This window comes from Crocodylus siamensis, chromosome 1 (genome assembly GCF_052110815.1).
Source record: "Crocodylus siamensis isolate JL-2025a chromosome 1, ASM5211081v1, whole genome shotgun sequence".
Classification (NCBI taxonomy): Eukaryota; Metazoa; Chordata; order Crocodylia; family Crocodylidae; genus Crocodylus; species Crocodylus siamensis.
Genome location: NC_143395.1, coordinates 3,678,938 through 3,706,202, shown reverse-complemented (window position 1 = coordinate 3,706,202; position 27,265 = coordinate 3,678,938). Strand labels below are relative to the sequence as shown.

Below are 27,265 nucleotides of genomic sequence, written 5' to 3'. Positions count from 1 at the left end.
CGTTAAGATGCTCAGAAAGGCTAATTGTTGTTCTATGAATCCAAAAAGGAGCCACATGTTTACTTCTGATGACCACAGGACTAATGAAATGTCATCTTTTATTTTTTTGCCTGATTTGTTGTGTTTTTATATATAATATATAACCCAGCAAATTGATGCACTTTCCAATAAAGTTCTGTTTGCCTTGGCTTGGATCTTAAAGGGATGACTATATCCCAGGCCTCTAGCACATTAGTAAAGCTCCTAGTTTCTTTTGAACTAGAGAAAAATGGGTTGTGTTACATGTGAGGACGCACCACACCAGCTGCATCTCCCTTTTCAAAATCCCAGATCTGCCCGTGGCCCCAGAGCTGGGAAGAAGTTGACTTCCATGAAACATCTCCTACAGACAGAGTGACTCGTAGGTTGTAGCGTTTACAGGCTCAAGGGTTGGAGTCATTTACACCCATGCAATGAAGGTGGGTGTACAAATCAAATTAGGATTTGCCACCCCCCTGTACATTCTGTGCACAGGCATTCACGGTAATAGTACCCATGGTAATAAAGAACCAAGCCCATCTATGCCCCCTCGATACAATGCAGAATAGCAACAAGGGACCCCCAAGCACATTATCCATGCATGATAGGAGCATCCCTGGGCTCTTTATTGTGCTGGATATCAAACACATTTCAAGGCCTGCTGAGAAGCAGAGCATCTAACTGGAGCAGAGCAGAGACATTTTACGGATGAGGAACTGAGTCAGAGATAGAGTGCATGATATACCCAGGATTGCATAACCCAGATCTCTTGAGTCTTAACCCAGAGCCTTAGCTCAAGATCAGTCTTCCTGAAAGACTGGAGATGCTTTCTCAGGGCTCACTCAGGGCTTTTTAGCTTGTTAGTTTTGCAAAAGTGGACTGCTGGTAGCTACTGGTGTGCAGTCGTTCTGGGAACAGGGCCACTTTGCGTCTCGCTGCTGATTTTGATGCCTAGCTTTGTGCCCCTGCGTTTGAGCATTTTGTCCTTGTTCTCTCTGCATCTTGGTTTTGCTTTCAGCAAAGTTTCCACTGTGGTTTCTGAGTTGACACTGCTTCTGTGCCATTCTGCTAGCTGGGCTGGGGCGGGCTGCTGACAATGGCCAGAAGTGGTCTGGACGTGGCCACTCCGCAGGAAAAACTCTGTCTTAATGTCACACAACAGAAACCACCGCAGGCCTGAGGCGTTCTTCACTCGGGCCCTCTATTCGATTTACAGATCCAGACCTCATTGTCTGCTGAGTCTGGCCCAAACAAATGATTGGGCCAGACTCAGCAGACCTTCCTTTGGCCACTGCAAGGGCTCACCACCGTGATGCCATTTTAGCCTCACAGCATCTCTTGCAGGTAGGAGAACATTGCACCCATTTTACAGACAGAGGTGAGAGGCAGGTAACTGATTGCAACTCAGTGCCTGAGTCAGAAGGAGGGTGCAGGCCCCCTGCATGGCAGGGCATTTGCTCACCCACTAGATCATCCTTCCCACCCTTTACCTGTTAGGCAATAAAAGGTAAGGAAATAAAAGGGCTCGAGGTATCATGGGCACATGCAAGCACTCCCTCATTTCACACCCAACTGTGTTGGTAGGGCTACTCAAACCGTGGACACAGAGCTGCTCACTTACCGGGGGTGGTGGAGGCCTCTTCTTAGAAAACGCATGATGCTTTTGCTTATTCACGCCATCGCAATGCTCCCTGGGCATATGCTGGTTTTTGCTCCCAAGTAAACCCATCCTGCGAGGGAAAAGGCAGAAGATCATGGCATGACACCACTCCTAGAAGAAAGGGGTGAACGAGCAGATGGGAAGAAATGAGAGCATAGGGAGTGGCAGGGAAAGCAGACCTCAGTGGGTGCAATGGAGTTTGGGCCAAAGGGTTTCAGGGCATTTCTGTGCGGTTGCACCTCCGTGCCTCGCTCAGATGCAACTCAGGAGAGCTGCATCTGAGCGCAGCAGTTCACACGAGTACCACGACCTGCTTCGCCACGGCAGCGCGGGCCCGCCTGAGACTCTGGGAGAGCTCGCATTAGCAGAAGCCCCTGCCACCGCAACTCTCCCGGTACCCAGACAAGTGCCTTCACAGCTACCTTGCATAAATCTGCACAGGCTGCAATCGCACCCGGGGGCTGCAGCATACATCAGCTCACAGGGACTCAAGCAAGGTTGCGCAAGGGGAACTGAGGCAGAGCAAGGACCTGGAGATGAACCCCCCAGGGGGCTGGTAGTAATGCCCTGAACACTGGACCACCCTTCCTTGAATCCTCCTCCTCTTCAAAGGCAACAGAGGGACTTGGGTGGACACAGAAAAGATTTCACCCAGAGCTAGCTGTGCCGAAAGAGTTTAGTGCTTAGGCTGAACATTTTCACAGGACAAGTGTGAACTGGTTAAAATTGTCTGTATTGTCCAGTTCTGCTTTAGACCCCCCCACCCAAGCATTTCTTACTGGGAGCTAAAGGGTGACACCCCGAGTCATGCGATGAAGGCAGTTCCCAGGCTGTAAGATCCACCTCTTGATTTTTGAGCTGCATTTGCAACTGGTGATCATTACAGTGCTGCAGCTCTTCCCAATTCAAAGCCCTGCAGATGCCTTTGCTGGCAGACTCCAGGGAGATCGTGGATTCAATGTGAAATGCTGCTTCATGGCTCTGAGCTTCCAGCATCACCCCATGCTTCAAGTTCAATCTAATTTTGCTTCTCTACAGCCCCACATCTTTCTGTTCCCCATCCGTACAAGACCTAGGTACCCGCAGACCCACGTTGGGGAGGATTGAGGTGTAGCTATGCTTGTGTTCTGCCATGGGTATTTCCCATGCTTCTGGGCTTTTCTGGTCACACCTCCCCACCCTTTTTGGCATGGGCAACTGGTGCCTCCCGAGTCTGGGGGGGCACCAGATCGCTGATGTGGGGGTAGGGGGGATCCAGTTTCACGGGTGGCACTTCCAGGGGGTGCACGGCTGATCTCAGGGGGTGCACATGCACCCCCGTGCACCCCCTACACATCACCACTGCTTTTCTGCTACATGTTAAGCCTTGCTAGAGACATTGGATGTTGGTTACAGCCAAGGCTGCAGACTTTGACTGGGTTGTGCCAATGCTTCTGCTGGGATCTTGGCTAGAGAGTCTTGCCCCTCCACTCAGAGCCAGACTGATGCTGTATTTAGGGTCAGGAAGGGATTTTACCCCATGGTATGGACTGTGAGGGGTTTTGCCTTTCTCTGTAGCGGGGGGCACGGAAACTCTTGAGCATATATTGGTGATGTTTCATAGAAGCAGGAGGTTGACCACCACGGTCCCGCTGCTTTAGCTGTGGCAGGTCAGGGTGTTAGGTCTGTGTTGTGTTAGGGTTGATGCTCATCTTATGTAGAGTTTAGACTATGGTTTGGATGGGATGGTTTGGATAGGGCTGATCCTGCCTCAAGCAGGGCCTGGGACTAGATGTGACCGCTTCCAGCCTGACTCCTCTGTGATTCCCTGACTCTAGGACAGCGGTTCCCAAACTCGGACAGATTGCACGCCACCCGTTTAAAATGATGCGGCCTTAAGTTTATGAGGCAGGGGCGTGCTCTGCCCATCTCATGCACCTGTCCCAACTGGATGCTCTTGCTCAGGCAGTGGGAAAAGGCAAAGCTGCCAATCAAAGGGCAGGTGTCTGGAGGCTTTCCTATCACTTCCAGCCCATGCTGCTGCTCACAGCGTGATCAATCCATGGACAGCGGTGGGGCTAATGCAAATACGGCGTCCCCCGCTGGAGCAAGAATCACACAGCCTAGTCTTCTACATAAAGACATCGCTTGTCACGCGGCAGTCTCCTCTGGGATAATGCTCAGCTGCAGTCGTATAACTAGGGCAGGGCGAGTGGGGTATTAACCCCAGATGCTGACTTAGAGGTGTTCCCCACCCCTGTTCTCCGGCATGTGTCATCTGCTTGCTCTGCTTTCCAGCACTTGACGGCATCTCTGCGTAGGGCAATTATTCTCAACCAGGTGCTGCAGCACCCTCGGGTGTTGCGAGATCATTTCAAGGATGCTACGGAGCGCTGGCACTATGAGTGTGCACGCATGATTTGCACACCGAGATCCAGTGATTTCAAATAGAAATAGTATAGTGGTAAACTATTCCGACCTGTCAGGCTTTCTGAGTTCTTTGCAAGGAAAAATTGCTCTAGTTATTATGTGTGGTCACAAAACAAGTGAAAAGTAAGAGCTGGCCTTTTCTGAGGGTGGCCTTGGGTCTAACGAGGGGGCCTTAAAGTCTACAAAGGTTGAGAACCACTGGCCTAAGGTACCAAAATTGCAAGTTAGGCCTCTGCCTGGCTGTAGTTTAACAGTGCAGCGCAGCATCCTGCTGCTGCCGAGACCCAAAGGTAAAGGATTTCCAGTGAAACGGGGAGTTTCTGGTTAGCCAAGAGTAAAGAGCAGAATGGATGAGGCCAGCTGCTCCACCCTTGTCAATAAAGCTGTGCAGGATCTGACCTGTGCATAAGTACTCAGGAGGAGACTTCTGCAGACTCTCCCGAATTTAGACGGCCAGGGGGCCCCCAACACGTGCGTTTTTTAAAAAAGTTTATTCGGGAAGAGTCACCTTCAGATGGAAGTGCTGCAACCCAAAATGTTGGGGGCAAAAACCGAAACCTCCAGAACCGTTTCTCACAGAATTAAATATGCTGTTTGCATTTTGCACACTTTTTTACAATACAAATCACAGCCAATTTCAAAGAGAAAAATTACTTTGAATAGAAAGCTCATGTTCCAACTAGATCAGAATCCCGCCCCCCCCCCCAAGCCCCAAATATTTGGTGGAGTTGAAAAGAATTTACGATGTTCTGGTTCTCCTAAACCTGCATTGATTCACTGATAAAAGTGTCACCCTCCAAAACTGGCTGAGCTCCAGCAGGGACTTGACTTTCCAGATGATCTGCTTAACAGTACCAAGCCACCTCACACTGCCGTAACTTCTGATTTGGTTGGGAAAACTAAATCAGCCGCTTGCTGCAGCCCCTTGTTTTGAATTGGGCACCCGGTCTCCCATCTAGGCACTGATCAGATCCATCCCTGCTGAGCAGAGCTAGTTGATAATTAGCAACAAACCACTGATTTACTGAATTTGTCAATTCTTTCCATCCATCTGCATATTTGTCCATGAACAGATAGGGATTTCCCTGCATTTGCCTACTATATGAGTATGGCAATATGTTTTAGCCACTGTTTGCTGCTTATACCTAAGTGGGCATGTGGCATTCAGGATTTACTGTTCCAGGTGTATGGAAGCTGCAGCTCATTGCTCCTGATCCTTAGATAGATGGTGGTAAAACCATTTATTTTTTCTCCATTCTCCACTGCCAGTCTCTAAAAGACATAACCCAGTGAAGGTTCGTATATGGTCCCTATTACTGTGGCATCTAAGGACCTCACCGTCTTCAAGAACACTCATTTTCGCTGCACTCCTGGGAGGAAAGGAAAAACTATTAGCTGCATTGGACAAAGGGGAAACTGAGGTACAGAGTTTCAGTGACTCATCTCTAGCACAGCAAAGCAAGAACTTGAACCCACAGAGGACGCAGCCTGGGCATCTGGCCTACATACCACCTTACCCTTCCTGCCCACATGTAAATGCACCAGTCAAGGGTTGGCAGTATTGTAAGCAAGCAAGTGCATTTGCACAACTACTAGTTCCCGCTCAAGTGCTGGTGCCAACAGAAGTGGTCTCATGAAACTACGCAGAGGAGCAAAGCAGCCAAAATGGGAAATGGAATTTATGAAATATCTGCAAATAAATCCCGCCCCCCCCCCGCCCCCGGCTCTCTGCCCACCTCTCCTGCTTCGTTTGTGAGATGTAAAGGAGGTCACACATCAGCGTGGGGCTGCTGCAGGTCTACATTAGATCTGCTCCTATACAGCTCGCACGTGCTGGATGCACGCTGTGGCCTGGACAAGCAGCAAGGTTGGTCCTGTGCATAGATGAGTATTGCCCACACTCCTAAGACAGCAAGGTGGGTACAACAGATCCTATCACGTGCTGGGAAGTCACCCACCTCAGCTTCAGAGCTGGTCAGGATTTTTTCTACCAAAGTTTATTTTGTCCAAAAATGTAGGGCAGTGGGAAATAGCTTTTGTTTGAAAGTGAAATGGTTGTTGCATTTTCTTTTTAAAATATCAGAAATCAGCACATCTTTTTTTTTTCAATTTACCCCCTTTTCTGATTACATACTCCCCCCCTTCTTCCCCTGGGAAAGGGAGAGGGGAATAAGTAGAAAAGAGAAAGAGAACAGCGGAAAGCATGTGTTGAAAGTGTGTATAAAAAGAAAAATTATAAACCCAAAATATTGTTTATAATTGGATGGTTCTTGTTTAGAAAGACTGAAACAAAAGTTTGAAAAAGAGTGATAAAAGTTTGGTTATGCTTTTCAGCTCGTTTATTATAAAACAGTTTGAACATCTCTACCCCAGTTTGTTTTCTTAATTTCCCTTCTTGTTTTTTCTAATGAAAAAAATAGGGAGAAATAGCAAAAACTTAAAGTGAGGAAAAATCCTTTCTCTCACTTTTAGCTTCTTTCATTTCTTGGAGATCTCAGAATAGCAGAGACGCCCCTATGCCTGAAGAAGGGTGCTTGTGCCCAAAAGTTTGGAAATAACTTTTTTGCAATTACTCATTTGGTCTAATAAAAGATATCACATCTACCCAAAGAAGTGTGCCTGCCTATTGCTGTCATTTATTTATTTCTCCTACTTGAAAAAAATTCAAAAAAGATACAAAGAAAAGTAAGAAAAAATGGGGGGAACCTGTCTACATGTGTTTTTTTCTACTGAAAAGGTATGAGGGGGGGAAGCTGCAGAAAACATTACATATTTTTCTTTTTATACACTCATTCAACACATGCTTTTCCCCATTCTTTTTCTTTTCTGCTTATTCCCCCCTTCCTCCCCTTTTCCAGGGGAAGAAGGTGGGGAGGGGGAGTATGTAATCACAAAAGGGAGAAAATTGAAAAAATATATATGCTTCTTTTGGATATTTTAAAAAGAAAATGCAACAACCATTTCACTTTGAAACAAAATGAGACTCTCCATTTTCTTGGAAAGCTTTTGTAAAAAATAATTGACATTTGTTGCCCCAAAGTTGGGGGAAAAATGTTTCATCTGACTTTTTTTTTTACAGGTCTGCCCAGGGAGGGCAATACGGGTTGAAGGCCCTTGGCCTTAGAGAGGGCAGCCCACTCAAATTGTATGGTAGGAGAACATGGGAGAGAGACACTGACATTAGTGATACAAAGCCTCCAAAATGCGGCAGGAGCTTTCCAGCTTCATAAAAAGACGTGGCACCAACACGACGCTGCCTTAAAGAGCTTTCAAAGGGCAGGGCACTAGATGCTCGGGATTTTAGCCCTTCCATTTCAGCGCCTTCGATGCTCCCAAAGAAGCAAAAAATGTCTGAGCGATTGCTGCAGAAAGTGTTGTTCATCGTGCAGCCTCAGGGCCATTTTACAGTGCACCTGACCCAGGCAGGCTGCAGCCAGAAATGGAGGCAGTGCAATGTCATTGTTCACAGCACAAGAGGCTACATTCGGTTTTAGAGGTGCAAAAGGCTATTTAAAAGCTAGCCTTAAATAGCCATTCAAGGCCACAGTGCACCGAGGCCTGCCTCATCCGCAATGGGCTTTCAGGCCGGGGGGGGTGTGCTCTGCAGCTCTCTCTGTAGGTGCAAACCTGTGGCCGCTTCCAGGAGTGATCCACTCCATCCCCACCCGTGCCGCCCCGAGATAAACGGTGTCTTGCTTTGGAGGCGACGTCTGCAAGGCTGACCGATATGGACTGAAAAGTGCGGGTACCGTGATGACGGCAGTGGATTCCCACCCATTGAGTATCTGCCCCTCGCTGCCAGGTGTGAGCTACCAAGCTCAGTGAGGGCAAGAAGGGAAACAGAGAAGATTTATACCAACTTATGGCTTTCAAACCTTGGGGTGGCAAGCTGGTCAATCGATTCTCTATTTTTTGACTGGTCAAAGATTATAGCCATTTTACCAAAAAAAAAACCCTGCATTTTTTGTAGTTTTCTCAACAGATTTATGATTTTGTATTGTTTTTTGACAGATTTAATAAAAAATTTGTATTTTTTCTGTGTATTATGTGGACCCATTGGCAATGTTTTGTGCAATTTTTGACTAGTATTTGGCCAGCTGATTGACTAAACTTTAGTTAACCGGTCAAATACCCAACCCTATGCAAACCACCCAAGCCCCAGATCTACAAGGGTGGGATCTTGCAAAGCACCAGAGCCTCGGGCACTCAATGTCCATTGAAAACCAATGGGAACTGGGGACCCTTGTCCACGTAACGCTTTAGCTAGATACAGCTCATGAAAAGGCGGCAAAAATTGCCATTTCGCTGTAGCTTAATTGCTCCTGAAGATACCCGCTGACCTGGTTTTATCGTAGTAGATTTCCAATTATCGTAGTAAATTAAACCATTTCCCACATGTTATATTTTTAGTGTGGGAAATTGTGCCAACAGGATTATTTTTTAAATGATAGTTTTTAAACATGTACCCCAAGACTGAGAGCCAAACTCTGCCACAGCCTGCCAGCGGAGGTGGTTCAAGCACCTACATTGAACACCTTCAAGAGTAAATTGGATGCTTATCTTGCTGGGATCCTATGACCCCAGCTGACTTCCTGCCCTTTGGGCGGGGGGCTGGACTCGATGATCTCCCGAGGTCCCTTCCAGCCCTGATGTCTATGAAATCTATGAAATCTATGAAAATCCCTCCCTTGGTCCTTGCTCACTTTTTATACAGGCAAAGATCCTATGGGTTCAGTAGGCTCCCTCTCGTTGCATCCTCAAGATGCCCACCATGGTCACCTGAAGACTGCATGCTTTTGAAGCCCATCACTATTTAGGTACGGAAAAACCTACTCACCTCTCTCACCTCAAAGCCTACTTCCGAGGAATGGATTCAGCTCTGCTTTAGAAGCACAGGAAAGTACCCTCCACCCTCCGTCGGTCCCTACCACATGCAGTTCACACTGGGTTGCTCCTTCAAATAAGGTCAGCGGGTCAAGTCCCATCCTCCAGGTTTGGCCTATTGAGGTCCCTTCCAACCCTAACACCTATAAATCTATATTGTGGCTAGACTGCAAATTTTTCATCATCCTCAACGGTCCCATGCTTATCAGTGTGGGCTGTCTCTTCAAACGGAAGAGGGGTAGCCACCTCCTCACATCACATGGAAGGTTCATTATTAGGGATTAACGTGACAGACTGACCGCGCAGCTCCCAAGCTGATTAGCCTACCCGCAGCACAGGGAGAAGAGACACTTTCCAGTAGGAGGCAGCCCCTAGGCAGTAGCATGTAGGTGCTGCTGTTGAGCGCCACAAATTTGCCGTGTAGAGTTGGCTTTCGTTTCCTGGACTTAAGAGTCTCGTCACCGCGTGACTCAATGGGGCTGGTGTTTTGGCAAGAAACTTCAGGTGGGAAGTGGAAAGGAATCGGCTGATGCTTCTTCATCTCACGCCTTTGAAATGGGTGGGAGAGCGCGCTGGGGAAAAACGAGCCCTCTGACGGACAGAATAGCCCTCATTGCTATTGAGAGCATATGTGAGCAAGGCTGGGTTGTAGCAGAGGGAGCTAATGGGTTTTCTCCATCTCTGATTCCTTTGGACCCAATTCACTAGTGCACACTGGCTACCTGAGACCTTTACCGCGGAGCTGCCTAATTAGCTCTGCAGTAACGTCTCAGCGTCTAAACATGCAGCCCTATTAGGCATCAGTAAACTAATCAACTCCACCGTAGGTTAGTACTTGCAAATGCAAGTGCTATCCTGTGGCAGTAATATTTAGTGCACAGTAATGCACATGTAGACGTTGATGGGGCTGCCTGGGGCATGAGGGTGCTATAAAGTAGGGGCTGCCTGCCGGCTAGCCCTGCACTGGAGCACACTTGTGCCCCAGCCAGGGCCTCAGCAGCTCCAAGCAGCCCTGGACTGGCAGACTGACCCCCCCCAACTCTCTGCCAGCTGGGGTTGCTCCATTTTGGTTCATCATGCTGCAATCCTGGGTGCACATGAAGACACGATGCCCAGAAGTAATAAACCCTGGCATGCTACGCACTGGAGTTTATTGCGTCACATTAATTTCACATGCAGATGCACCCCCTGGCTGCTTTGAGTCTCCAGAGCAGCATAAAACAACCAGAACAAAATCAGAGCCTATGATTCACTTATTACTTATTATTTCTCTTGCAGTGCAGCACAAGAACTCAGTCAAGAATTGGGCCGCTGCAGCACTGTACAGACCAATTGAATTGTACTAGAAAGTCCCAAGCTAGCTTTTAAGTGATCAGCTCAGGTGCTGGAAGGGGTCTAGCCATGAAGCTCAACACAGGCTAAATTACCCTATTTCTAGGCATTGATTTACTATCAGTGTAGCCACCCCCCAAGCCTCAGACAGGACGAAACACGTGGATGGAGCAGACATGCATGGTTGAGGGTGCATGGGCGGAGGGAGGAAAAAAGTGAAACAAAATGGAGCAAAAAAGCAGAAGTCTCAGTCTACAATTTCCCTCCCACCCTTGTTGTTTGACCATGGAAAATCAGACTGAGACCAATGCGAATCACTGATTTTTCCAGCAGCTTTTGGAAAATCAAAAAGAAAATGTTGGTGAAAGGAAAAGTCAAAAAAGCTTGCATTCCTGAGTGTGCCAGTTTCCTTTGCAAAGTTTTATATTTGAAAAAATGATATTAAAGAAAACGTCATTGCAAATTTTTAAAAAGACATCCAATTCCCCAGTACATTTTTTTTTTTGTTGGTTTAATGTTAAAACCATGAAAAAAAAGTCTTCTTGTTTCTTTTCCCACGTAATGCAATGGGCTGAAATAGGCAAGAATGTAATGCCTACACAGCCTACCCTCGCCCCGTTGTAAGTACTGTATTCTGATCAAATGCTTGTAAAATGCCTGCATGGGCATGGCCATTAGTAAGTGGGGTAACACTGCTATCTAACACAGAGCTGGTATTTTTACAGCATTTGAAAATGTTCATTTAAAGTAACTATAATGACTGCCGGGCCTCTGGCTTTCCTAATGGAACAGTAGCTGATTTTCTGGCCTGGTCAATTGAACTCCAGCATGCCTCAATCCCCACTTTTTGGCCAACATTGGCATATTTTGCCTGGAAAACCTTACCCAGTTTCAACCAGCACCCACCAGAATGAAATGCTCCAGCATCTTTTTTTTATATGTATGTGAACATTTACCACCTCCCCCCGCCCCCGGCCAACTACCTTCAAATAAGCTGCCCCCGTAAAAGTTTATGGCCCTAATGCCCCAGTAAACCCGGATTGTTTGAGTAACACAAACTCCTTAGTTATACAGAGGACAACCTGGATCCCTAGAGCAATGCAAAGTACTTGCCAAAGCCTGGGGAATTGGGGCCCCACATTTTTATCTTCTGCTTTAAAAAACCCCAGCCAAACCCATAAATATGCCTATGCTCACAACTGCACCAATGTACATTTCTTTGCTGATTTTTCTGGAGCCTCTCAAAGACTAAACCCAGCTGCTAGGGAGGAGGCTAGAGCAAGAGAGCGATGGGAGATAACAAAACCATCCTGCACTATAAACAGCCTCGATCAGATAGACGGCCTGTCTCAGATAAACGTGCCGTGTATGACCCCCTTCCTGTAGCAGGATGCAGTGGCTGAGGGTCTGGTGGAAGCATCCCCAGCTCACATACCCTGGCACAGGCTTTGCTTTCATCATGCCCTGACCTCGATGACTAAGAGGAGCAGGCTGGGGTATCTTTCCAGACAGCCCTTGAATAATGCATCCCAGGTATCACTGGAGATCTTGGGAGCAGAGAGCTGGTTCTCCCGAACCTCGAATCCCATTGATATGGCAGCCCCTTCCTATTGTGGCCACGTTATGGGGCCTAACATGAATGGATACAGCCCCTGAGACCCTCCACTCAGCAAAGCAGAGCCCAGGTGATGCTCCCAGATCCCAGCACAGGGGTGGCTGGTGGCTGCTCTCCGCTTCGCAGGGGCCATAAGAAACCTCAGTCAGAGCAACGCTCGGCACGTCTCATTTATGCCTGGAGCTGGGCCTCCAGCCACCAAGGACCTCGAAGCTCCTTTAAGTCTCTTTCTCCCCAGCGGATAAAAAGAGCCCGTATAAAGTTACAAGAAGTTTCTTCTTTTTCTCTCCAAGCTACCCCTTATGAGCCTGTCCCGAGCTTCCTGTCTTAGGCAGATCCCTGCTGTCCCATCGTAGCTAAGGGGGAAATGAAATCCCCAAAGCGAGTGGAAACCCTGCTTCCGCTAAGGGAACGGGGAGCGAGACGTCCCAGGGCTGCGTGCACTTGAGTTTGAGCAGACGCCGAAGGATTATCGGAGAAAAAATGTCTTTCTCTCTCCCCCGCAGCCCTCCAGAAGTAGTAAACCTCCATTTGCTGAAGACGCGGCGGGTTGCTAATCAAAACAACTGTCTGCAGGAAAAATGGCTGATTACACTGAGAGCAACGCCGACCTACTCGGTCTTGCCAGCTGCTTTGCTGAGCCCCGGAAACGAGCACGTTCAGCCCAGATATGGAGCTTCTGGGACCCGAGCGCAGGTTTTGCGGGGGGGTGGGGATTGTATCACCGATTTTATTACTAAGAATCACCCCTGAAGTATTTCATGCTAGGAATTTGCTCCAGCTTTTCTGACAAAGGGGAAAAAAGAGCATCTGCTCTGCTCTAGGTGGCTGGGGGGTCATGGGGGAGCAGGGGGAGGCAGGGCTGCATGAATGCATAGGCAAACTAGGCACCTGCCTAAGTGAGGAGGGGGCCTGGTTGTGCTTATTTTACATGTTATAATTATTGACTGAAACAAAAGTAATATAAAAGGGCAGTGTTAAGTAGGGGCCCACAACTTTGGCTGCCTAGGGCCCACTAACGGGTTCATCTGAACCTGGGTGGAGGTAGTTGTGATGTCCAGGCCTGTGGGCATCACCAGGCAGTAGTATTGGCCTGTCCTGATGGAAAGGGCAGGGTGGCACTTCAACCCCAGGCCTGGGCAGGGGGGTGTAGTGCTCCAAGCACCCCCAAACTCTCATGGGGTACTGGCTGGCGTCTCAGCTGGCTCGCAGGAGCTAGGAGTCTGAACTGCAGCTGCTTTGTTCATGGGACATTAGGATGGGGAAGCTCTTCCACCCTCGCCCCTCTCTTCGGGGGCAGCCACAGCTCATCCCACTGGGGCAGACACTTCCTAGAGGGCTTACAGACCAGACAGAGAAAGGCAGGGGCAATTCTGCAGTCCCAGGGAGCTCTGTTGGGGGGCTGGAAGTGATTCAGGGTGTCACAGGAATTTGCAGGTGCAATTCATTTGGTATAAAGCTCTTGGCTTTGCAAGGGCTCCATGGGTCCACACTCACAAAGCGTCATGTCTTGCTTGGGTCCAGATCCTCAGCTGACAGTAATCCCCTTCACAGGAGCGACACCACTTTGTGCCAGGGAAAGGTTTGGCCCATTTGTGCTATGAGATAAGACTGAGGGAGGATTAGTGGGGTGAGATGCAATTCTGTCTCTGAGCAGTTGTTGGTTTTGGTCTCTCTAGGTAGATCCTCCATCCCATGCCGTAGGCCCCTATGAAATGCTCTGAGCAATGCAGCCTGCACCTTACCCTGCTGTGCTCAGGCACCCATCCATCTGCTGGATGCTGTCCCCAGACCCTCCAGACACTACACCTGTGCCCCTGTGCCATGAGAGCATAGCCAGAAAGCATCCAAACACTGTACCTCATCTCTGGGGTGTACCCTATATCCAGGCTTGGGGCTGGAGATGCACTGCTCTTTCCACCAGGACAGGCCAATACTGTTGCCTGGCAAAGCCATCTACTGTCCATAGGCCTGGGCATCACAGCGGCCTCCATCTGCCCTGGCACCTGTCATTTTAGTGACCTAGAATGGAGCCAGCTCTGTGCCCATTGCCCACAGACCTTAAGGAAAGAGATGGAGTTAGGTCAGATCTGGGGAGGACATGCATTTCAAGGGAAATGACCTAGCTGCAGAACCCTGTCTTCTAGACACATAGAGTAGTGTGAGTGTGCATGCATGCATGCACGCGTGAGCATGTTTGTGTCATCTGATTTAAGCAGCAGCTGTGTACAACTTTATCCCCCATGCCAGGTTTTGCTGGACTACTTAAGATTAGGAAGAACTTGCTGACTCAGAGGGTGCTCAAGCATTGGAAGTGGCTGCCAAAGAGGCTGGGAAGTCTCCACCCTGGAGAGTTTTCAAGAGCAGGTTGGACTGACACTTGGCTAGGATGATTTAGTCAGGGGTGATCCTGGTTTGAGCAAGGGGATGGACTAGATGACTGTGTGAGGTCCCTTCTAGCCCTACTTATCTATCATTTTAGGATCCGACAAGCACCCAATTAGCTAAGCACCAGAGATCTTGGCTATATCCTGCCCCGCCCCCCATGCAGCAGGTTGTTTTTCTGGCTGGGGGAGAGCACAGGCGTAGGTCCTCCATATGCCCCCCTCTACCTCATCCCCACCCCAAAAGGGTGAGCAGCTATAGCAGGTACACTGGCAAAACAATGCTCCTTCTGCAGCCTTTCCTGCCCTGAGACACACTCTGCTGTCTCAGCTCTCTGATGTTGAGACCCCAGATTTGACACTGCACATTTTTTGCACTTTGACTCTATTGCATCTATTTTAATCTTCCTCCTTGTTGCGGGGAAGCTAATATCTGAGTTTCCTTTGCTGTCATTTGCTCAACCACACAGCTTGCTGTTGGCTACTTCTAATGACTAATTATAGTGTGTTTGCTCTGTATATAAGGTTTGTTCTACCGGACAGAGGTGTCCTGTTTCCAACAGCAGCCCATACCTGACGCTTTCAAGGGAAGTGCAAGAATACATCTAGCCAAACTGCAATATTGGGGATGAAATGCCTGAAGTGGACTTCGGGAGATGATCATGTTCCCAGCTGGATATCTAAAGATGCTGATAAAGGGTCATGCACACTTATCTCCTCCTAACCCAGGTGGGAACCAAGTGGGCTGGGGGCTGGACTGTGAGATCAAGGCCCAAATGCTCAAGCACGTGCCTGGCTGATGATGAATTTACATGGCCACATGCACCACTGGCTGAGAAATGAAAATTCACCTGAATTTGGATGCTGGTTTTGTTCATTAGACTGTGGAAGCGGAAGGGGCTTTTCCAAACAACTGTCAAACATTTAATTGGAGTTGCTCTCAAAACATGGTTGCAGAACTCTCCTGATTTTTTTCCTCCAAAGGAAGTGTTTCTAGGTTTCTTAGTTGAAAATGTTCAATTTGGGATTTTTTTTTTTTAAAAAACAACAACGTTGTCACGTGACCAGCCTGTCCAATCAAAATCAGCTGTGCAAAACCCCAGAGAAAGCCCACAGCTTGCCACAGACAAACAAGCCACATTTTCCATCGGAAGTTTCCACTGCAAATATATTGAAAAATAAATCAAACGTCAAAAAAACAACCAAACAGCAACAAACAGACTAATTTGGTTTCACAATAAATTGGCACTTTCAGATAAGAAAGGCCTTTTTTGATAACCTTTCTTGCCTTCTCAAACTGCCAGCTGGGTCTAAGTGGCTATTCACTAGCTCCATCATGCAGGCTGGAGGAGCGCTGAGGCCGAGGTGGACACGGCCCCGAGCGGGGACTCAGGAGATGTGCCCTGTTGGCTGATCAGACAAGTTACTTCCCCTTCCAGATCCCTTCATTTCCAACAACCTGCAAAGTGGGGATAATGACGCTTACCTGCTTGAGATCTGCTAATGAAAAGCACTACTTTAATTTGTATTCTTTCATTCAATAACTCACTGCATTGTTCCTTTGGCTTTTTTATCCCCCAGTGTATTTGCTACTCGCTCATTTGAATGACTTCAGTGGTTGCATGATGGGACGCCGTGAAAGGCGGAAGCCTCTGTTCATTAGCCATGCCCTGGCAATGCAACGTCCCTGGGACTGTCGGGGCACCGAGTCTGAGGTGGGCTCTGAGCTGGTGCATGCTTTCCACCAGCTCCTGTGGGACTTGCAAGGGTGCAAGTGTTTGAATGCAGCCTCAACCTGGGACCTAACGAGCCTGATTTCCTCTGCCTGGGTGCCACTCCTGCTAACACTGATGGAAGCTGCGGTTCCCTTTCAACAACTGACCTCTTGTGAGGCCTGCCTGGGGTTGCATGGTCTTATGGCCAATTGCTGAAGAGGGGTTCACTTGTGCAGGGCAGCTTGAAGGATCGGGCCCCACGGTTGCATGTCAAGGAGATAACGAAACAAGGAAGTCTCAAGGATTACGAGCTCCCTTCACTTCTCCCTTGTCAGCTTTCATTTAACTGCATGAGCTGGCCAGGGGGAGCGGGGCAGTTCCAGGAGGAACCTGGCCTGGAGACTTCAGTGGAAGACAAATGATCCTGTGCAAGGGACTTTCTCCTGCACCGCTGGAAAAAGCATGTGAGCCATCCTCCAGCCCTGTGCTCGGCCCACCCCCGCTCACCCTCACTTCCTATTCCTTCAAAAAGGGAAGTTGCTTATTCAGAAGGCTGCCAGCTCTGCCGCGGAGGTAGGAAGGAAGGCGTTATTACTAGGTACTGCTAGATGTTACAAATAGCCCGGTGGCGGCCAAGTCATCTCGGTAGGTTCGGTGATGTACAGTGGCTCGTGTCTTCTGTTTTGAGACATGCTCCCTATACTTACAACGGGGAAACCCAGCCAACTCAGGGCCAGCACGGAGGGGTTCAGGGCTCCCGGTGTTAGGAGAAAGCTGTCTGGACAGGGGCACGTAATGTGTACAGGTGCCCAGAGAGCTTAAAGACCAGAGATGCAGGATGGCCTGGAGAAGAGGACCTTTGCTTTGCTACTGGGTTGTTGTGTGGCCTGGGGGCAGTCACTTCATTTCTAGGCTCCTACTTTCTGCCTTGTCTCGTTTCTCCTACTTACAGGTCTCTTGTTAGGAGCGCATGTTCGTGGGGCCAGAAGGGCCTCCCAGGTCACCGAGTCCAAACCCCTGACTCCATGGGCGACAGTTTATCCAAGGATTTCTAAAAATTATCCACTCCAAGCCCCCCCATACCTCGGCAAGACCCCAGAAACACCAGGGATGCCTATACCACCCACCAGAGAGCAAATTGGGGAGATGAGGGTACTACCATGGCCACGACAAAGGAGGAATGGTTACCACATACTCAATGCAGGGTCTTAATGATGGCCTATGGGTGCTGCTACCAGATAAAACAATCATTAACAATAAATCCCATCCCTCAGGGACCATCTTCCCTGCTCTCCGCCCCCCAAAAAGGCAAGTTTTACAATAGACGGTCAGTGGCTGCTTGGGGCTGGAAAGGAGGAGCCCTCACAGATAATGCCCTTCTCCGCTCTCCGCATCTCCCTCTCTCTCTGTCTCAGCTATGGGGAACTCTCACAAAGAGAGAGAGGGGTCTTCTGCATGCAGGTCCTAAGTCATCGGCACTTCAAGGGTCAAGATCAATGCCACACACTTCGACCAAAGGCCCTCACTGGTGCAAAGCACCAGTGAGATGTGGGCTGGGTGAACCACCTGGGCCAGGGAGCAGGCCATCTCTGGCCACCTCTGGTACAGGTCACCTATAAGATACATCTCAAGTCTCGGGGGTGCCACCCCAAGCAGGTATGACCCTCAGGAGCCAGGCCTGCTTCAGAAGGGGATGAATGCAACCTCGTGGCTCACCATGAGGGACAGGCAGTATGATCTTCATGCAGCAAGGACAGAGGCAGTGCAATGTAGACAAGTCATTCATACCATGTAAGGCCAGAGGGGCCGCTGACGCATCTGCCATGACCACAGGCCCTTTAAACTCCACCCATGTCCTCCTAAATTGAGCCCAACAGCACATACTTAGCAGACGCATATTTTTTAGAAAGGCACCCAGCCCCGAGTCGAAACGGTGGGGAGCCTGTTGTCTCTCTCGGGAACGTGCCCACCCCCACCCCCGCATTGTCCAAACTGTGCACACTGCCTGAGCTCTAAACTAATGTAGTGTCAACTTCCACCCATTGGTCCTTGCTAGTCCTTTCCCTGCTAGATCAGAGAGGCCTTTAATGCTGGGGGCCTTTTCTCCAAGGCATGTCCCAGGCTTCTTATGGAAGTTCCCTGCGGGGTGAGATTTGTAAGGCCCTTGCTGGGAAGGGGGCTCTTCAACCCTCTTCTCTACACTCCTTCCAAGTTTTCTTTCTACAGAGTGAGTGCCATAGCTATAAAATGTATTAGAGGACTAGCCTCACTGCTGTCCTATATGCACTGTCTTTCTCTAACTCCCCTCTTCATACAACTTTAAACTGCACAAACTCTTTTTACTTCATTTTCCACCTGGGGGCTCATGTTTCTTGTCTTTCCAGGATACAGCTAACCACCTGGAGGGATGACCTGCATTCCTAGCTAGGTGACTTTGCCTTTGGCTAAGTTAAGGTACATCAGGCTCGAGTGCAGCCAACTCAACAAAGAGTCCATCATTCAGCATCTTCCATAATTCACCCTTTGTGTCACCTGCCAGGCTGAAGCAAGGTAGTCACACAGCTGATCTGTTTGAGTGACTGCTCAATTATCACAGCAAAAAATGAGAGGAGAGGTAAAAACAGCCCCCCTTTTCTGAGATATCATAAGGAAATGCTCCTGGATCTCCAGACAGTTTAAAGCAGCATAATCATAGTGTTGGAAGGGGCCTTTGGATCATTGTCCCAACCCCCAATCCATCCACGGAGCCATTCTGGTTTACACCCTCTCCTGATCTGGACATTGACACTGGAGGAGGACCTGGCCCAGGGCTTTTCTTTCACTGGTGATGGCCGTCGTGGAGATCTTTTTCTCGTGTAGCTTTGGTGGGGGTTATGCAATTTTATCTGTCAGGCCAACAAAGATGACTGCCTCTAGAGATGAGTGTTACTTTCAAGTGCTCAAATGAGAATCCGAACTTCCCCAAATATTTGTGGTTGGGGGGTTGGGGTCAGGTTCACTTCTCGTTCCCATAAACTGAAGATGAGTTTAAATGTGAAGAAGGACTAGATACTCGGTTGGTGTGAGCCAGCACAGGGCCACTCCAGATAACAGGGCTCTACCAGCTTGCCCCAAGGGAGGCCCTGGCTCTTGGCAGTGCAAAGGTGCTGACATTGCAGCAGTCAGAAGAAGCTGACTGAGAAGAAGCTGTTTCTCCTCCCTATGATCAGTGAAGTAGAAGGACCTGAGTGAGGGGATTTCTAAAGGGCTATGAATGCATCTCTCTCTCTGTTTCATTGACTGACTACCTCTTTCCAGCTCTCACCTGGCTATATTTCCTCCCTTGCTCCGAGCTGTTTAAGTCTCTTCTCGTCTGCCAATCGTCCTTATCTAACTGCAATGTCTCGTTCAGTCATGTTGGAATAATGCAAGCCCCCGGGACCAAAACAGGATCCACAAACAGCACTCGTCTAAAATCAGTGTGGCCTGTGGAAAGGCAAGGGAGGCAAGACTGGAGACAGACTTTAGGGAGCGATCCTGCATCCAAATGTGCTTGCTGACAGTGCGGTAATGCAAAGAGAGCCCGATTCATGCCTGTGGTACTAATGCCTCATGCCAGCGTCATCACACACAGGACAGATCCTATTTTCTGTGGGATCATCACTTAGGAAATGATCCTGTTCCTTTTGAGTCCAAGAGCAAGTTTCCTATTCACTTCCACAAGGCAGGAGCAATGGCAGACGGGGCCCAAATGGACCATGTGGCTCATCGTTTCCAGTCCCCTGCAACTGCATGTGGCCTTGCAAGAAATACCGAGCCTAGCAAGCCATCCGCTGGCTGCCTCCCACACCACAAGCCACAAGCACCGCCAACATCTTACCACGAACTTGGGAACTTTCACCCAAAAGATCCCAAGCTTTCCAAAAACTCTTGTGACCCAGGAAGAGAGCAGGCGAGACCAAGGATGTTGCCAATCCCATGGGAGGGCCAAGGGGATTTATGAAGCGAAACATGCCCTGGGGACCCTGGGAAGTGGACTGCCCTCTGCTCTGCAGAGAAAGGGGAGAAGGAAGCAATGGTCCTTGCTAAGTTGGCCCCAGATCTTGCAATTTATTTAATCCTGAGCATATGAGCAAACTACCTTTGGACCGAGTTGCCCAAGGAAGTGGTGGAAACTCCATTATTGGCCGTTCTCCAGAAGGGCCTGGACAGGCATTTCCCTGGGATGCTTTAGAAATAATGACACTTTCATTTGTGCAGGGAACTGAACTAGAGAGCCTTGGAGGTCATGTTCAACCCTCTGATGCTATGCTGCAGCACCTGGGAATTTCTCTAAATGCACAAGCATGCCCCAGACATGTCACGTCCTCAGTAGGGCCAAAAGCTCTGATGCCATAGTGAAGCCAAAAGCCAGAAAGAGATGCTAAATTATGCAACAAGGCAGAAAAAAAAATCATTATTTCCTGGATTTACACTCAAATGATATAGACCCAGAGTTTCCTGGCTCTGTCCACCTTGCTTAAGACTGTCCTGCAAATGCAGGGCAACCCAACCATCCTGATCTTGCAGTCATCATTCTTTCGAGCCACTTTAAACTTCCCTTGGAAATATTTTTGGATGAAATTGAAAAGTTTATGGCCACGTCTATCTCTGAGGCATCTTTTTGCAGCTTTTCATTGAAAAGCAAGTATTTTCAGCTTTTGTTCAGTGACAAACAAAAATGTTCAGGTTTGTGTTTTTTTCCCCCTCCATGGAAAACTCAAAAAAGGAAAATCTCCCTGAGCATAAAAATGCTTTTTATCGACAATACCATATTCATCCATTTTTTTCCCCCCTAGAAACAAAAATAACTTCCTGATCAGTTTTGTTATTATTAATTTATGACAATGGAAGTTCTCCCCAGTATTTTCCTTCCAGTGCTTCTCAGTCACTGGAAGTGGAAAGCATGATATGCAAAACAGAAGAGATGAGATGGAAACCAAGATGCACTCTTCTTCTTATGCTTCTCTGCACGGTCAGCACACCTACAGTACATTCTCCTTCCGGCACGTGTATAGTACTTTCTCCACGCACTGGCCATAGATCTTCCTCTTTTCCATGCAACTCCCTCAGCTTTTTGCACTGTTCAAAGCTGATTTCTCAAGCATTTGGAAGGCCACCACACGTCTTGGCCCCAAAGTTACGTCCATTCCATTCACATCAGGTCTTCACTTACTCTGACAGTTGCATATTATTTGCATCGGACGTGCCAACTCATTGCACTGAGGCTGGAGAAAGTGGTTTGCAGTGACAGAAGGATTCTCACTGCATTGTGAATTCCCTGCACAAATGGTATATGGGGATCCGTGAATTTTGCCCTTTAGCCTGACTAAACACCCCTGATGGCTCTTTCTGTATTGAGAGGCGTTGTCACAAAACGTGCTGGGTTGTCTCCTGGGAGCTAAGTGGGCTCCGACTATGTGCACAAGCGTTGGTGCTTCTGGCACACGGTAAGGGGCATTCCCACGGGTTTGTAACTAAAGCGGCGCAACTGGGTGAAGGCTCTGAGCAGGTGGTTTATGCATCTTCCCAATCAGTTAACAAAAATATATTATTTACAGATAAAGCGTGGTATTCTTCACCTAGCTAGCTAGATGGCCCAGGCATAACTTACAGCTATATAGGACCCACAGCTTGTTCTTTCCTGTTATACTTGGGTAAACAATTCATTTCCAAATACTTTCTTTTTGTTCATTGATCAGTGATCCCATGTCTCTAACACTACCGAAGGGATTCTGATTTGCTCACGATGACATTTATTTGACGAACAATACATTCACCCAAAAAATAGCATTTTGGATTAAATTTGGTGAAGTGAACAAAAGTGCATGCTATACCTCTCTGGTTATAAGGTGCATATCCACTCTACCTGCATTTTGGACTGAAACCACTACAATTAGATTGAAATTTGTGAATAGTTTTGGCTGGAAAGAAAACAAGGAGAACATCTTTAAAATGTTAACATCAAATAGTTTCATAGTTTCTAGGGTTGGAAGGGACCTGAGCAGATCATCTAGTCCGACCCCACGCCATGGCAGGAAAGAGTACTGGGTTCAAACGGCCCCAGCAAGGTGTTCACCCAGCCTCCTCTTAAAGCCCCCCAGGGTAGGAGCCAGCACCACTTCTCTTGGAAGCTGGTTCCAGATCCTAGCCACCCCGACCGTGAAGTCGCGCCTCCTGATATCTAGCTTAATATGTCTGATATAGCCTGATACCTAGCCTAGTGCTTGGCCCTTTGTGAAACAAAATGCTTTGATTTGGAAATGGCAAAACACTTTAGTTGGGAGCAAAAATTTCAGATTTTTATTTATTTATTTATTTATTTATTTTTGGCATTTCAAAGCAGCAGTGAAACAGATCTAAATTTAGAACGAGAAAACCTGGTTATAATAACCCCAAATCAACAGAAACAAATTGGTTGCAGGTGGAGTGAAACATTGTGTTTTTATCCTAAATGATTTTCTTTTGGTTGATTTTTTTTCCTTTTTCTCAAAAGAAATATTACAATTCCATTTCACTTAGACCAAAAACATTTTTCCCCGCCCATTTCAGTTACTGAACCAGAAAAAGGCCACCCTTTGCTCTGCTCTAGCTCTAAAGCAGCACGCCAAGTAGGATGCTGAGGGCTAGCTGGGCACCTCTGCGTAGTACAAAACATACAGAATTCGGTGTATGTTCCTGTTTTTGTGGCTGTTCCTGTTGGTTTAAGGCCTAATTGTTGTCTGGCCACATAATAATATCCCGTGTCGAGTCACTGAGGCTTATGTGCTGATTTGAGGCTCAGGTTGCCTGCTCAGGAGTGGTAGCCAAGCCATGTCCTCCAAACTTCATAGAGGGAATCAGATGCAGGTTGTGGCCATATTGGTCTAGAGGCAAAAGGAATCAGGACTTGTGAGAGAGGTGATATCTTTTATTAGACCAACCTGATTTTTGCAACAACAACAAAAAATTCTTTAAAGAATGAAAACTAAGTTTTTAATTAAAAATTAAAGAATTTTTGTTGCAAAAATCTAGTGGCTCTAATAAGAGATACCACCTTTACCGTGAGTTCTCGTTCTTAAGTGAGGACTGTGATGCTTAATGGCTCGGTTAAAAGGAAAAATCTTTTGCTCTTCATTCTGTCTTGTCCAAATCAGATGCATGGCTTATTTGGGGGACTTACAATTTGTGAATAAATCCATTCGTTCCAAGACTCCCATCTTTTAAATTCAGACCTGTGTGTAAACCCTAGTGTCTGCCTGGAGCTACGTCCACTTCACCCTTGTGCATGCACTTACCATGATCCTCAAGCTATCCTCTGAGTCTCATGGGATGTAAAATTGGAAAAAAAGGAAAATGGGCCGTTGTTTCACTGAGAATGAAAGAAAGACTGAAGAAAGGAGTTTTGTGGGACCAAATAGTGGCACAGCACTATTGTGGACACGCATTTCTGCCCTGTGCATCACTTAAGTGTGGGGGCTGCTGGTTGCTGCATGCTGATTTTACATAGCAGGTCCACCGCTTTCTGAAGCTGCTCCCCATTGCGGGGCAGATTCCCCTTCGTTAAATGATCCTACTCTGTACATACCTTGGGACTGTGTGGCCTTTCTGGTGAGGGTGTTTTCAAGGGTGCTGCTGGGGAATTGAAAGTGGGTAGATAAATGAAGAAGAGCACTTCAGCTAGATAAAAATGGGGGGCCAGATCCTTATCTGCAGTGAACATTTTCAGTCAGATGCAGTAGATATGACCCGCCTCGGTTTTCGGTTGCTCTCTCCAAGACACTCCGGAGACTGACTTTCAGAGACGCTGAGAAACCCACAACTCCAGCTAAAGTCACTAGGACCCACAGTTTGAGGGTAACCAAAAAACAAAAGGTACTCAAAGCCAACGGCCCCTTTTGAGAAGTTTGGCTCAAATAGCTGCAAAGTCTTTTCTATTTTTTTTTTCTTTAGTGCTTCTAGGCCATTCAGCCACCAGGTCTTGAACTTCCAAACTCGATGCCCAGAAATAGCCTTGTTTTTGCAGAATAAAACTAGAACAGATCCAGTTCAAAAGCAAGCATGGAAATTATTATGTTGTTACCACAAGACTGTCGCAGTCAAGCTCCTAGTTAGGATACTGCAAACGCTACAATGCCTGGCCTTCAGACTGCAGATCACTGCAAAATCTGCTGCTGAGGGCTAGCCTCTGACACGGTGATGCCAATGGGTATTGGCATCTGTGAACCCGGTATTAATCCAGCTGCCTTTACTTCTGTGTGGCTGTCCATTTGTCTTGCTAATTGATTTCAGGACACCCCTTCCCGAGTTATAAAGCAGCTGCTAAGGGTTTGCTGCACAGAAGTAAGCGCTGGGCATTCAACAGGCTGCTGATCACGATAAGCTGTGCTTTTAATTCATTAAGCCACCAGTAACCCCACAAGGCAGGCATTAATATCCCCATTTCCCAGACGGGCAAGCTGTGAGCCACAGTGACATTAGTCAACTTGACTGAGGTTTCCCAGTGGCAGAGAAGGGCTTTAAGAAAGCCAGGAGGGAAAACTGGATAGGAAATATGGCCCTTAGTTTCTTGGTACAAAGACACAAAACACATGGCATAAATGGCTGGTGTGCAGCTGCAAGGTTGAGTCCCGCCAATGCTTTATGCCTTGATCTCCTGCCAAAATCGAACAGGTGTGTGAGGGAAAGGTGCGGGACATTTCAGCTAATTTTTAGTGACAGAGAAATCTGGGTTGGCGGTGGATCGTGGAGGGTTAGGCAGAGATTCCCAGAGTCCAGGTTCCCTGAAAAGGGAAGTGATTTCGACCCTGCATTTCCTACCACCCTGTCCAAAGTCACCAGCATGCCAAAGGCTCTGTTAACCCCAACCAGACTAAATATAAGAGACTAAGAATGAGGAAGACGAGCCGTAGTGCAAAAGGTTCTCAAATAAAAGAAGTGTCCCTAAATCATGTAAACCTCTGGGGCGGTGACAACAAAAATGGCATCTCAGGAGCATCCTCTCCTCCTTTGCCCATCCCAGCGCACTGGAGAACGGACATAACAACACAGGAGTTGCCATTTCCTGGGTCAGATCATATGTCCATCTTGCCCAGTCTCCTGCTGCGCAGGGGCAGAGAGTGGGTGCTGCAAGGGAAGGTGAAGTGGGTATGAACAGGGCATTTTCCACATTTCCTCTCTCACTTGCAGCCTCTTGCATTTAGGATCAATGAAAGACTTGGTCTCACTTTCCCTGCACCATGCACAGCCCTTCCCTGCAGCAGTCACTGCTTAGGTACAAGGAATTCAAGCCTTCCCCTCCCTTTAGCTTCCCACAGGTGGGAGGGGAGGCAGTGCATTGCCCTGCTCTTTCCAAGGGACTGTCCGTCTTTTAAGGAAGAGATCTAAGTGCAAGAAAGAAGCTGCCAAACCATTTTGACTTGAGTGGCAATCGCACCATCCTACACCCCTCCAGTGGCCAGCAGCCAGCTGGCAAATTTCCCAAACCCGCCTTAATTAACCAGCCACCCCTCTAGAAATCTCTGATAGTGTGACCTGGGTGCTCAACTCACGTAGGCATTTGCAAAATCCCACTAGATGCACCTAAATACCTTTGGCCACCAATGTTAAGAGACCATCTCTGCGAGAGGTTCGGCATAGTCCTCTTGCAGTCAACAGAGTTAGGCTAATCGACCAGCAGACGAGCTTGCCCTCATCGTTTTGTTCATGACATGGGTCCTAGAGCTACTTTTCAGTTAGGTACAACCTGAGCCTAAGGAGGAGCAGCAATATTTAAAGATGGACCCATGGAGGCACTTACCTCGGTCCGTTCCTTGGCCGGGTTACAGCATAGCCCTTTAACTTCTAGCAGTCATCCAGAGTTGAAAAATCCTTTGCCGGGTGTGTACTTAAGGACATAAGCTCTTCTGGATACGTTTTAATCCTTAAAGCACAGAGAGAGAGTGAAGAAACCCAAATTCTTGGCTGTGTCAGTTGACTGCTGTTAGTGGTTTCCTGTCGACAACAGCTGAATGACAAATCGGACGGGGTTGTTACACTTATAGCAATTAGGGGCTGGTAGAAGAGCCACACCGCTCGGTTAGAGCTAATGTTAGATCAGCAGCCACCTCAGCAGAGCTGTTACCCGCACGGGCTCCAGAGGCTAAAAGAAGAAAGTGCCCACGTGTAGACAGTGCCCCGCTGCCCTCTGCCTAGCGCTGGCAGGAGATGAAAGGCGCTCTGTTGTGAAACGAGAATGCAAATGAAAATCAGGTCTGGGGTTTTTGTTCTTTCCAACCCGGCCCCATTTGCGACTCTACCCCCGATCCCGCAAGTACATGCTCCCTGGCCAGCAGGAGGGACCAAGGTATTTATAGTGGAAATTTAGCATTTGAGGTGGTTTCTCTCTGGCCAGTGTAAAAAACAACTAGACATCCTGCTTAACTCAATACCTCCCCCACCTCCCTCCCTATTCAGCTAGATTATGCTGAATTTCTTTCTCAGTTTCCATCTGAGGCTGTGGTACAGTTTGACGGATGCACAGTTTGAAATAGCTTTCCTGTTCCTCCCCAGAACAGGCTGCATTTCAGCAGTGAGTCAAAAGCGAGGATGAAAGTGGGGCAGCTGGGGAGACGGGGAAGAAGGGAGCAAGTGAGAGTAATGTGCCTGTGCCAAACCTCTGAGAAAGATAAAAACAACCTTTTTCTGGGCTTTTTTTTTTTAAAGCTCAGACTCCCCAAAACCAGGATTTCCAAATGCAAACCTGGTGTGCTTGCTTTCCCTCATAAGACAAGTTGATTTTTAAAGCACTCCCTTTTATGTTTAGCTGAAGCCGGTTTCTAGAGTCACTGCGACGCCTTTCAGCTGATTCAAAATAGCATTTGGGGGGTGGGGGCGGGAATTTCTAAATGTTTTCTCCCATCCCAAGTCAGGAGGGCTGAGAAAAGGAGGCGGGCCTGAGACGGACATCAAGACATCCAAGGCAGTCGGGGTAACTGTCCTTTGGGTCCCACAACATCCTTCCTGCGCTCTCCTTTGTCTTCTGGTGGTAGACCATCGCAATGTGCTATTTCGAGGCTCCCAAGGCAATGCAGGCTACGACAGCCCGTCCGCTTTCACGTGATAGCCCTACTGAGCCTGTTGTGCTTGCATTCACCAGGCTTTTCTGTCCTTTTGCAGCAGCACAAACTATAAGAGACCTATACAGGCACTTGTCCACGTGACACCTCTCCTGGTTCCACTTCTCCTGGGCCCACATGGCAAAAATTGCCAT

At 48.0% G+C, this 27,265-nt stretch overlaps 1 protein-coding gene across 1 annotated transcript in view; it reads right to left on the bottom strand.

Annotated features, from left to right (window-relative positions):
• BLK (BLK proto-oncogene, Src family tyrosine kinase) overlaps positions 1–26,083 on the bottom strand; it is a 63,531-nt gene extending 37,448 nt beyond the window's left edge. Inside the window, exons 1-2 of the mRNA XM_090031339.1 lie at positions 25,814–26,083; positions 1,640–1,748 (exon numbers count right to left, since the gene is read on the bottom strand). Of these exons, the coding sequence (XP_089887465.1) occupies positions 1,640–1,747 (108 nt within the window). The 5' untranslated portion in view covers position 1,748; positions 25,814–26,083. The remainder of the gene's footprint in view (positions 1–1,639; positions 1,749–25,813) is intronic.
• Positions 26,084–27,265: the final 1,182 nt, after the last annotated feature.